The sequence below is a fragment of the Symsagittifera roscoffensis genome, chromosome 4 (assembly GCF_963678635.1).
Source record: "Symsagittifera roscoffensis chromosome 4, txSymRosc1.1, whole genome shotgun sequence".
NCBI classification, from domain to species: Eukaryota; Metazoa; Xenacoelomorpha; order Acoela; family Convolutidae; genus Symsagittifera; species Symsagittifera roscoffensis.
The window spans coordinates 12,592,741-12,605,991 of NC_087065.1; the positions used below are offsets into that span (position 1 = coordinate 12,592,741).

A 13,251-nucleotide genomic window follows, 5' to 3' on the forward strand; every position below is an offset into this window, starting at 1 on the left:
AACAAAACAAAAAAAGATCAAAAATTTTAGTTTAAAAAGCAAAGTGTACTTTTTTGTAGAATTATTTTTTGATTTTATAAAGAAACTTTTTTTTTTGCTGAGGAAGCGCTGTATAAAGCTTCAAAAACTAGTTTTTCTAGATTAAAACTAAATTTTTCTTCGCTTAAAAAATGTTATTTTTTATATTAAAAGACTTAAATTGCTTTACTCGCTCGAAACGAATACTTGTCACCAAAAACTACAAAGCTTTTTTGTCGAAACTCAGGAACTTTTTCGAAAATTTTTAAATATCGTTGGAATCACGACTGAAAAGGCTTTAATATGATACATCACTCACCCAATCCGATTATTATTTGTGGTTTCTCGTTTTTTTTCTCGATTATTTGTGGAAAAAAACGAGTCGAGAAAAAATTAACACACACCAGAAGGCATAGAATAAAAACAAGACCCGATTGAAAGTATATGATATTGCAGTCGGATTTTTTTAACGGGGGGGGGGGGGGATTTTTAAGTTATAACTTGTAAGGTATTTTGTGACACCTTACTGCATGTTTTCTGCAGCCCTGCATTTATCCCATGCCGGCCCTCTAGTGAACTCGCCTGACCCTCTGACAGCCAATCAGATGCTGATGCAATCTCTACTTTCCGAGAGAGCCCTGCACTCTTTACAGAAGGTAATTTTCAATCAATTTCTAAGTTTCGGCTGAGACAAAGTGACAAAAGTAGCCGAAAACATCTGGGAAAACAATAAATAGACCGAAACTCCTCCATTTACTATTTATTTGTGTATAATTACGTTTTAAATGTTTACATGTTTTTTTTCAAGTATCGATCTAATTTTCGCTCATGAAGTTTTTGTATTCGAAAAATTCTCCACGCCTACAAAAATCCAATTTTTTCTCAAATTTGTAGATTTTTAACTAACTTTTTCTATTGCTTTTTTGATCAAAAACGCGTGTTTTTTTTCTGTTTTCTACGCCAAAAAACTGCGTCCAGCCACGAACTTAAATTTCCGGTCAATCCAGAAGCATTGAATTACATTGATCAATATATTCAAATTTGAAAATTTTTCATTGGCCAATCAAATCTGAATATTCTGAAATTTGAACCAAATAGTCAGAAAAAATTCAGTCAGAGCTTTGGAAAATTTTACTGTGCCTGGCCTTAAAACTTTTGCCGTTGGAAACTATTGGCATGAATACCAACGCTTTCATAAAAACAGCAATTTTGAAGGCATATCGGCCCTGGTTGTTCCCGGGCATTCTTAACTTGTTTTCGAAAAACCAAAAAGACAAACTCTTTCAATTTAGTTTCAAGTTTAAGTTCTGGATGTAGTTTGCTTGGCTGGGCGACGATTTGTATCAAGCGAAAATTGATATCATTGTTTTGTTTGATGTTCAACAAATAAAAGAAACAATTATAAACTAAATTAAAATAAAAGGAATTAAAGAAATCAAAAATAAAGGTTAATAGCTATTCCCTATAGTATATTACTAATTTGGTTGTTCTGATAATTTTTTAAAACCTTACAATCTTAACTGCATTTTTGCGTATTTTGCTGTCTTTGATGCCTTCTCTCTGGAACTTTTACTCATAAGCTTATTCTCAGCTAACCTTTGTTCTCGCCAAATAAATTTAATGAGTTTGTGGATTGTTGGGTGCTTACAGCCCTTTTCCATCTGGAAAGTACGATGTCAACCATCCACCAAGTTATTCGTCTTCTGCTTTTGATCCGGCGCGCACTCAAACTGATTCCAGAGATCTAAGGGGAAGAAAGCTGATTGGCGTTTTGTGCGAAACATTGGTCAAACGATATCTTTCCAAAAGTTTCAATATATGGAATGATTGGAAAATTTTTGCCAAATAGATTGTTCAGGCATTTGAACCTCAGCTGCAGATCATATTGGAGAAAAAGGAAAAATTCCAGTGCAATATTTAATTTCATCAGAAGCCGCAGTGTTTCGTCGGATCTAAAAAAGGTAATTCCGCCAAGCTCCCTAAAATTTGCTCGAAATAGCATGCACAAAGTGGCCTAAGCGGCTTTTTCCTGATAATGGCACGCAAAAAGACTGATGAAAGACATTGATTGACGCTTTTTTTCAAATCGAGCGGAACTTTGGCTGGCTCCAGGTAAGAGTTTAACTGTTCTAGCACTTCCAAAGCTCGCAGATTTTGTTATTTATTTTTTGGTGTTAAAAGAAATCAATCCATTGGAACTGTTTGTTTTTTTACTACAGCTTGTATAGTAAATACTTGATAGAAGAGCGTGGGGCATGATTTAACAGTTCTATCAGCATGCCAAGTTGTGTTGCTCTCTAACAAATCTAAACTTGCTTCCGTTGAGAAAATCAACATCCGGTCCGCATCATCAGGCAAAGAATCAAAGGTTGGAAAAGTATCACCTTCTGACTGAGAGAATCAACTGCAGTGGTATCGCAATATTTTTTAGGCTTTTGAAATATAATATGGCAAATTCACCATCGTCTTCTTTGAGGCGTCTCCAGTAAACTCTGCATAAATAGGTCTTGGGGGTTCCGAAGTGGCTTTGGTTTTCACTTTGATAGCACGTTTGACTCTAAAAAATTTTTTTTCTAGCATTTGGGTTAAACTTCAAATTTTTTTCCCAAGAAAAATACCGGCTTGCTTATAAAAATGATGTTTGCTTAACCCTAATTTTAGTTTGGCTGAAAAAAAATCCCCCTAGTTGCCACAGAAACTCACGTCCTCTATTTATGCTGGTTTAAGTTTTATTTAACCTATGTTCGAATTTTTTATGTAAAATGTTTATCAATCTGGTATCTGCACGTCCAAAAAACAAAGATTTGAGTTGAATATTGGCTCATGTGAAAAATTTTCCTGGCCACATTCATTCTTTTCACTAATATTTGAGCAATCGCAAATTATAACGGACAATTTGCATGGGCTCTCACATCATCGACTGGAGGCATTGGTTTATTTTAGAGGCCTAGATGGACGAGTTTACATGGATCAAATTGATAGATAATTGAATGAAGTTCAAATTGAATTGAGGAAAAACCAATGTAAGGAAGTCCATGCTTCTATTATAAATAATTTTAAACTACTAATTTTATGATAAACAAACTGAAATCAAGTCAATGCGTTGGTAATCCAGGAGTCTTTTGATACAACCAACAAAAGAGAAACAAAAACTTAATCCCCCCAACTCTTACAGTTAACAATTGAAACTCAATTTTTAATCCACCATATCAGCAATTAAGTGTTACAGATTGTCGCTTGTTTCGAAAGTTCGCACTTCAAAAATTACGAATCGTCATTTGTTACGAAAATCACCGGCAACGAATCGTCACTTGCTACGAATAGTCGCTTCACGAGCTTGCTTGTAGTTAAAACTTAGTTAACTTGACTTAGTTAAGAATTAGTTATTATAGAAAATCAGCCTGTTCGATATTATAGCAAAACCCTGAGAATTGTGCGGCTTAATAAAAAAAAATGGTTGAAAAATTGTCTAATTCTAGACTGAAATATGTCAAATTTTAAGTGTTAAAAATGAGAGGTATATGTAATGATTAAGACTTTTCGTTTTGCCTCAATTCAAATTGGAACACGCTATTGTTAGTGCGTTACTCTTTCCTCATCAAAGCATAAAATGAACCATTTACGTGAACTCGTTTCAAAAAGACCAGAAAGTCAGGCTTTTATTCTTGAGCGCGCGCCCGGTGGGCCCACGTAGGTCCAGGGATTGAGCACCCCAGATGAGCTAATAATATTTGCAAATTGGTCTGAATATTAAAAATCACCCAAGCAAACATAGATTCCTCGCGTAAATAATGTTTATCTAGAATTTAACTACGTTAGCTGCTTGGTGTGCAAAAAACCCCAAATTGTAAATATAAAACTTGTAATGGAATATATAATTTAGGAGAGATTCACGAAAGAAAGATTCTTGGCCTTTTCATTGAAATAAAAATTCAAACTGAGATGCCTATTCGTTTCAATCAGCACAGGTAATACTAAGACAAACCGCCTTGAATTATTTGATAGAATATTTTGAATATTTTTGGCTGTGATTCAAACTGCGTTTCAATGAATCGAGTTTTCTTTTTGATTGGCCAAAAATTATAGTTTTTTTGCAACTAAATCCTTTGATAATTCTACAATTTTCTCTTTGGGTCTGATCCAGTTAAAATTTTCAATTATCGAAGCGTGTTTTGTTCAGGTTTTCAAAGAAAAAGACAAAGCTTCCATGTTCGAGGTGATTTTTTTTGTTCAGTCAAAACTCAAATTTGAAAGATCATTGTTTAGAGCTCAAACGAGAATTTTTTTTACCTGTTATCATTTTAACGCATGTTTTGAGAGTTTGAATTGTGATAATTTGAACGTATAAGCGCGCTAACCAGTCAGTTTGTCGCATCTAACAAAACAGTTCCCACAGGGCGTGTGGGGAAAAGAAAGGAAGAAGAAATTATGTCAATGTTTTGTTGATGTTTTTGAAAAAAAAAATGTTTTTCTTCAGATTTAAGGGATAGTCCGAAAAATCAAAGCTTTGGTCTGATATACTTGTTGTTATTTTTTTTTTCAAATGACTATAAACAACTTGTCTCCTGTAGTTTCTATTTTGAGCAGAGCTTCTATAACTTGCGTCATTTCAGAGATTGCCTCCAAGAGCGAGAGTGGATGAGCAAATGAGACAGCAGTACCACCAATCACAGACCCACAGACCATTCATGGTCCCCCCGTTCTCACTCTGACTCCGAAGCTAAAAGAACATGAAGATTATTGAACAAAATGAAGCGATCATTTACAGTTACGCGACGCTAAAAAAAAACGCGGACCAAATCACGAATAGTTTCTACCTTCTATTTTTATTACTTATTGTAATTTTTTTCAATTATTTACTTAGAATTAGTCAGTGGTTTAAAGTGTAATAGTTCAAGTAGATATATTTAATACCGGGCGTATTTTTTCCTTAATATCGAAATTTGTGTCCAAAAAGATCAGCCCAGCAGGCAGCTTTGAGAAAATAGTGCCGAATAGGTCAGTTGTGAGCACATATTGGCAGGGCAGGAGGTCAGAACAATTAGCAAAGAAAAACCCACAGAGGCGATGCAACAAAAGCCTGGCATTGCAAGCTACCAACTACACTGAGATTGAAATATCTAAAACGAAAAAAAACTTAAAAATATCAACAATATTTTTGGAATTACGAATAATTAATCTCCGAAAATCAGACGAGAAACGGAACCACCATGACTTAACCAGCTTTAAGAATTTTCCGAGCGTTCATTAAGCCAATAACACGTAGTTAGGAGCCAATTGAATCGAAAAAAACGCCAAAAAAAACTGTTTTCATAGAAAAAACAACAATTTTTTGAAAAAAAAAACAAAAATTCAATCTCAGTAAAACACAAAAGAAACACAACCACTAACTTTAAGCAATCTATAGTAATTTTCGAACGTTCACTAAGTCGACAACACGTGATCAGACGACAGTTGAACCAAAAAACTCAAAGGCATTTCATGTCAAATTTAAATTTCTAGCGATCAGTCGGTTCATTTTAATGTCTTATTTTTAATTTCGCTTTTAATCGCCAACATGTTTGACCTCGAAACTTTCCGAAATTTGAACGACGAATTGAAATACGAGCTGTATAAAGACTTGATTGAAATGTTACTTATTTTAAACGAATTATCGAAAACTTATCTGTATCAACGAAAGATGAAGAAAAAGGAAACAAATTTATTGATCTAGAAAATTTTAAAAACACGGTCAATTCGAAAATTGCAGAAAACAAATTTGAAAATGAATGGAGCAAGATTGAAATTCGGAGCAGAAATTAGAACAAACGAAGCGAAAATAACCAAGAAAGCAAGAATAACCAAGAAATCAAAATACAAGCAACCAATATTCAAGAAGAAAAATTCGACCAACAACGAAAACATTTATTTTTACCACGAGAAGGAGAATATTCTGGCCTATTACTGGGAGACTCAATTGTTAACAGAATCAATGGGAAACAAATATCGTAAAATGTGTTGGCGAGAGGATTTGGTGGGCACAAAATTTCTGCATTGCTGGAACGCGTGAGAAACAGTAAATCGCGACATTTTAAACATGTAACTACACTAATTGGAATAAATGACTGCTTCTCAATTGATTTCGACGCGAAGGAAGCCGTGATAAGCTTAGAAAAACTAAAATATCTCGTGAATCATAAATTCTCCCCAGAAACAATTTCACTATGTACTGTAACTCCCTTAGGCGCTTTTAGAAAAGATTTTAATCCAAATGTACAGAAGCTAAACAAGCAAATTCTTAATTTAGTACGGAATGTAAAGGACTTTTGCGAAGTAAAATTGGATATTTAAGACATAAAAAAAAATTTAGTCAAAATACCGATGCGCTTAGCTCGGATGGTTTGCATCCTTCTGATGGGGGTGTTGAAATTTTGGTGCAAAGTTTTAGAGATTCTTTTAGAGGTTCTGATATTAATGCAATTACATGTGAGATTACAACCCGCCCCAGAATGAAGCAAACCCAACTATCATCAAATTTAGATCCAAAAACGGCAGAAATGATTCAATTTTTCCAAAACGGTGCAAAATTCTTCAGGAAATACTAGTTTCGCATTTTTTCTTGGTGCAAACTTTGGCGATTATTTAATTTATTTAATTTATTATGCTGAATATTAAATTCTGGTTGTTTTGTGCAATTTTTCTAATTTCCAAGGCTCAGATGGAAAATATAGAAAAAACCATTGTTTACTGGGGCTATCTAAGCTGCCACCAAAAGATATTATCATGGAAATGTGGGATAAATGAGCGGAGAGCTACCACACAGACTCATCTTTTCCTTTTTGCGTTGTTACTGACCCAAAGTGGGGATGTTGAAAAAAAACCTGGTCCTATTGAAACCATTGAAACAGTCTACGGCATCTGCTCAAAAAATTGTGCAAATCTTAAATTTGTTCATTTGAATTTTCAAAGTATTATTAGAAAACGGATGCAATTGAAAAAATTTCTTGATGATATGGGCGAAAATACAATTATAGAAATTTCCGAAACGTGGCTTAAAAAGAAGATAGTGACAATTTATGGAATCTCCACCCTAGAACGCATGCGATGTTCAGATATGATAGGCAATCAGCGGTAAAAAAAGAAAGGCGGTGGCGTTTAGTTATATATACCAGTCAAATTGGCTCCGAAATTGAGGCCTGATTTAAATTTAATTGATAAAAAAAAATATGAGTCAGTGTGGGTTGAGTGCAAAACTACATTTAACATTTCCAGTAAAGAAAAAATGTTAGTTAATTTGTGTTATAATCCAAGCAGATCAAACTTTTTTGTTTTTTTTTTGGAACAATTAACGCTTAACATAGATAATGCATTTTCAGTTTCTAATAAAATTACGCTTCTGGGTGATTATATCATAAACTATCTGGATAGCAAATAAAAATAAAATTTAGATTCTATAATTATTCTATATGGATTGAAGGTTTTTTGTCCAAACGATGAGACCAGAATTAGTTCCTCAACTAAAACTCATATCGACTACATTATCAGTGACTATGAAACAAACGGCATTGAATTTTGTTTTGATACACCTTATAAAACCGACCATTTTGCTTCATTTATTTTGACGGATATAAAATGCGGCAAAAGTTTACCGAGGATAATTTCGACTTTCAATAAGAAAAATTATCAGAAAAAATGAATTTTGCAATACACTCTCCGCTCTTCCTTGGTATCTCTTATATCAATGTACAGACGCACAAAACATGTTCTCGACGATGATTTATTTAATTTCTAGTGCTCTTCAGCAACATGCTCCTATCGAAAAAAATTTTGTTCGTAATTTTAAACCAAAAATTGTGTTGAAAACGGAATGGTTCGATTCAGAATGTCAGCAATTGTTGATTAAGAAACAGAATTCACTCAGATCATATCGCAGTCAAAGCACAAGCAATAATTGGTCAAAGTACCAGTTTTTACGTAATCAAATGAGCCAATTGGTTAGAAGTAAACAAATCGATCACTCAAAAAATTGTTTTTCACTTCTCAGCACTATCCAACAAAAATGGAAATATATTAACCAAGTTAGAGGTACATGTTCTGGCAACAATCGAATTACAGTTCTACGAAATACCTTCAGTGAAATGATAACCCAATACAAAAAAATTGCCAATCATTTAAATTATATTTTTTCAAACTTAGGCGAATTTTTTGGCGCTAAAAAGCCTCCGAATTACAACAAATCTGCCTCTGAATCTGCACCTTTCCATTTTCAACACATTACAGTGAAGCAATGCTTTAATATAGTTCAAAAAATCAATGTTAGAAAACCTCTCGGACCTTGTACCGTACCTGCTTGGGCAATCATTGACGGTCAATCAGTTATAGTTCCACATTTAACTTTTGTCATAAATACTTGCTTAGATGAGAACATTTTCCCGATCGAACTGAAAAAAGCACACGTAACCCCTTTCTTTAAAAAAGATGACCCAATGGATGCAAAAAATTATCGGCCAATATCAATAACTTGTGCTTTTTCTAAAACTTTTGAAAAAATTTTACATGCCCAAATAACAGAACATCTTGACAAATTTCGAATAATGACACCATTTCAATTCGGATTTCGCAAAAACATTTCAACACAAGATGCTTTTGTTTATGTGACAGAAAGTATTCGAAATCAAATAGATTGAAAAAAATCGTACAAGCAGCTTTATTAGATCTGTCCAAGGCTTTCTCTCGGTTTTTCAAATGGAGCAAATGCTTTAATTGCTAGCTTCCTAAACAAACGTATTCAAAGAGTAAACGTCAATGGAATCTTTTTTGTTTTTTGCTTGTTTTCTGATGTTGTGTTTTTGTTTGATGTAACCAATGAATTTTAACCAACTTTATTATTTACACTTTGCTATACTGATGCCTCGGCTTTTTACTGTATAGTAATTCAGGTGTTCTTTCTTCTTCTCTTCTTCATGTCATAAAAAACTATGAGCGACTAAAAATTTTAAATTTTTAACTTTTGAGCTACCAACCAACTTGATTTGATCAAAACAAAGCTAATGATTTTTCATAATTAAATTGATTCAAAAAACAGCCTATAAAAAACAAACGAAATTATTTAGGCCGATAAAATTTTGAAGCAAAAACAAAAACAAAAAACTAAAATTTACCATTCAGAGAAAGTAAAAATTTAAAAACTGCAGGAATTAATCGACGACACCTGAGACTTCAATAAAACTGCTCACATCGCAGAAAAAATATTGCCTGACAATTAAAACAACAAAACAGAGCCGACAAACAATATTCCGACCTTCCCGGAGAAAATTTTTATTTCGACATTGAAAAAAAATAAGGCCTAGCCAGGATTCAAGCTCCAGTCCATAGGATGCAAAGGCCGCCTTACTATTTCCAACTTAAGTGAGAGGGGAATGGAAGTGGCTATGAATTGATAATAAAGTAGCATCGATTTAATGACAAATGCGTCAGAAAACTTGCTTACGGGAAAAAAGTAAATTTCCCGATTTTAAGACATTTATTCTCGCAAGTACAACAAAAACATCTACAATTTCTTTGAAAAAAGAAGTTTCAATTCCGCATTCAGTTTTCAACATTCAAATTCAAGCATTGGTAATTGACAATAAGACGTTTATAATAAGAGAAGATAACTATTAAAGTCATCTTTTACATGATTATTTTGAACTTGATTGATTATAATGGATTATATTGGTTTAAAATAGATATTTTCATTTTGGCTTGCTTTTTGTCAAATTATCTTCATTAAACTTAAAATTTAAAATGCGTTTTTTTTAAAGCTTTTTGGGTTGACTTTAGGTGAAAATGATGAAGAAAAGAAAATTATTTAGAGTTTCATCATAACAGAGTGCAACTTACTTTGCAAAATTCGGGCCTAAAAATTTACCCTACAAATTTTGTCAATTTTACTTTTTTTCTGGTCAATGGAAATTTAAGTCAAAACTACTAAGTCGATTACTGACCTGAGTAAATTAACGTGAGCCTCTATCGAACCAAAAATTGCTGTTTTGTATAGAAAAAACGATCTTTTTTGTCTATAAAAAAATATATATTTTAGTTTATAAAATGTTTTGGAGATGATACCCTTCTTGAAATTTTTTGAGCTATGTAAGTGGTTCACTTTCATATGCGTATGTCAGTTATTGACTAGCTAGTTTTGGCGTCTGTTTTATTTGACTAAAAAAGCCAAAAATGATCCGCTTTTGTGGGAAATTTTTGGCCCGAATATCGCAAAAGGAATTGCACTATGTTAATTCTGCTGAAACTCTAAGCAAGTTTTGTCGTCATCGTTTTTCACCCAAAGTCAACCCAGTTTTAGAGAAAATCCATTTTAAATTTATTTTTTTTTGCATTTTGTCCTGGTAAAATTTGTGATTTCAACTCACAGCTTTGTGGTATCAGGTTAAAATAACTTTTTGATATACTCCATCAGTAAGAAAAATGAGCATGCGAAACGTGAGCAAACAAACTAAAATCAGACAACTCAGTTTTAGTGGACAAAAATTCGTTTCATACTGAAAAAACAACATGGGAACAAGTGTAGAAGCAGTTTCAAAAAAAACTAATACAAAAAAGCAAGTAAGATTTGTAGCACAAATTTTTTATTGGAAAAAGTCTAGTTCTCGCTTACAAAACGCTTGCTATCACAAGTGTAATTACAAAAAATAGAAATTTTTTTCATGTTTGAATTGATTCAAAAATGCTAAGAACAAACTTTGAAAAAGATTTCAGATTGAAAAATGTCTATGAAAAGCTTTTACAAAAAAAGCAATTTAGATGCAAGATTCAAGACAAAACGGGCCAATTAAATTTGGAATAAATTATATTTCACATCAAAAAGCAACAAATGGATTAAAAGTAGCATACTGTGATCAATCATAAAAATAAAGAAAAACATAATAAAAAAACGATTATAAACAACTTAATATTCTATAATTGAAAATATATTTTCTAATAAAAAAACAAGATAATTGTTCTCTAATAGATAGATTTTTACTCAATTTCAGAAAAACTGATGTTAGAGTCACAAAAAATGGCTTGTTAAAGCTTGAAACTGGATGCGGTAGGAAACAGATGAGCCAGCCAGTAAGAGGGCAAGACAAATTTCCAACGTCTAAGGGAAAACAAGTCCTCGATAAAAAACAAGCAAATTAGCTGCCTTCCAAATTGAGGTTTACAGGCAACCATCCCAAAACAATACCAATTTTAACAAGAATTGCCGGTTTCTGTGCAAGTAGCACAAAAGTTTTCGCCGCCGAACCAATAAATATTTTTACAGTTCTTTTTTTTCAAATAAAATTTGTTTGTATTGAGTGATGAGACAAGCAATCATACGTCTAGATAGTTAATGAAGTACCAAAAACAAAACCAAAGTTAGAAAAAAACCAAAAACAAAAACTGGAAAAAATGAAGAAAAAAAAATTCTCATGTTTCTTGCTGAATAATTTTGTTGTTTTTTTTTGAAAAAAAAAAAAACATTTTGTTGCCAAGAAACGCTAAATGAAGTTTTCGAAACTAGCTTTCTTGGAGTAAAAATAATTATCATTTACTTGAATGAAACGTTTTTCCCAAGAAACCTACTCGCTCGCTTTACTCGCTCGAAATTATAATAAAGCTCAAACCTATTTTTCTCGACACAAAAAAAAGTTTTGAATAATGTTTTTCTTTATAAGACCTACTCGCTCGCTTGAACTGCTCGAAGTAAGACTAAAGTGCAAACAATTCAAACCCGTTTTTCGCGACGCAAAGAATGTTTGGAACAATGTGTTTGAGTCACAACTAAAAAGGCTTGAATAAGATTTTTTGTCGCCTCTTCCGATGATTATTTCTGGTAACTAATTTTGGCTGAGAACAAACTCGACATTACAAAGCCAAACTGTGTATTTTGTGAGTTGTAAGCGGATTCTACCACAGGGATGCTCTCTCTGATTTTATTTTGTTCTTTGACCTGAAAGGACAAAAAGTGAAAAGGCCTTAATAGGATATATCAGTTGCTCCATTCCGAAGATTACTTCTGGCAATTAATTTTGACTGAAAGCAAAATCGACATTACGAGGTCAAACTGTGTTTTTTTTTTAAGAATCGTGAGCGGATTTCCCAACAAGGACGCTCGCTTTGCTCTTCCTGTCTTCTTTTGATTTTTTTGATCGTTGCGACAAATTTTCAACATAGTTGAGATTTGTCTCAGGATTCCAGAGACCTACACACACCACATTTTGCGCCTCGCCAGTGCATAGTTTGGTCTCGTGATGGAAACTAGACCAAGATCAAAACAAACCGGTTTTTCTCGACATTGAAAAAACGTTTTAAAATTTTTTTAGAAACTGCTCAGACCAGGATTGAAAAAACTCTACTACGACATCTTACTCGACACGTTTCGATGATTATACGTGGTTCCTGATTTTGCATTAAAAAACGAAAAAAAAAATAAAAACAACTGAAGACTAAAATCGTACCCAATTTTTATAGCTGGAACAATAATTTAATTAGATTCAAGAAAACTGAAACTTCCTATAACATTTGTTGCTTACCTTTAGTTCCCTCTAGCTGGATATTTGTAAAATTTATAGACATGTAGCAGAATACTCCTATTACAAAACAAAAATTTTAAGTAAACTGATTTGATGAATATTTGCTTAGACTGAAGCAAAGCTTCTGTGTGTAAAAATTAGAACAGTGTATTAAGACAGTGTAAGTAATAGAACAGTATTTACACTGTTCTAATAATTTTAATCATATATACTGATACGGAAACGCGTAATTTTCATGTTTTCAAAAAACGAAATTACGCCAAACCCTACTGTTTTGCTTCTTCAGTAGGCGATTAACCGCTTAGTTAAAAGAGAAAATTAACTACTCGCTTTTTTACTGGAAGTCTTAATCTCTGATTACGCTGGGTAGTTTTTGAGAAAAAAGTGAAAACAAAATCCCAAAATTGATCAAAAAATCAAAATTTAGACTTTTACTTAAGTCCATAAATTTTTCTCTACCAAGCTTCTGCCTTCCAGACCCTAATTTTTAAATTTAAGATTTCCGCACTTTGATGTTTTTAAAGATTGAACCCTTAATATCAGATTTAGCGATTCAGCACGTAGCCTTCGAGAATAATGACGAAATTTCTAAAAAACGGTAAAAATCTGAAAAGAAATGTTTCCGAAGTTCATATCAACTTTTCTACAAAAAGCAAGGTAAGACAGATAAAGCAGGGAAAATCTAAGCATCATGTTAGTT

General features: G+C 32.9%; 2 protein-coding genes across 2 annotated transcripts in view; one reads left to right on the top strand and one right to left on the bottom strand.

Annotated features, from left to right (window-relative positions):
• The window catches only part of LOC134844435 (uncharacterized), a 33,162-nt gene extending 28,234 nt beyond the window's left edge, over positions 1–4,928 (top strand). Inside the window, exons 6-7 of the mRNA XM_063861113.1 lie at positions 562–674; positions 4,632–4,928. Coding sequence (XP_063717183.1) covers positions 562–674; positions 4,632–4,730 — 212 coding nt within the window. The 3' untranslated portion in view covers positions 4,731–4,928. The remainder of the gene's footprint in view (positions 1–561; positions 675–4,631) is intronic.
• LOC134843739 (WASH complex subunit 1-like) overlaps positions 1–13,251 on the bottom strand; it is a 382,840-nt gene that overhangs the window by 363,520 nt on the left and 6,069 nt on the right. The window lies entirely within an intron of this gene.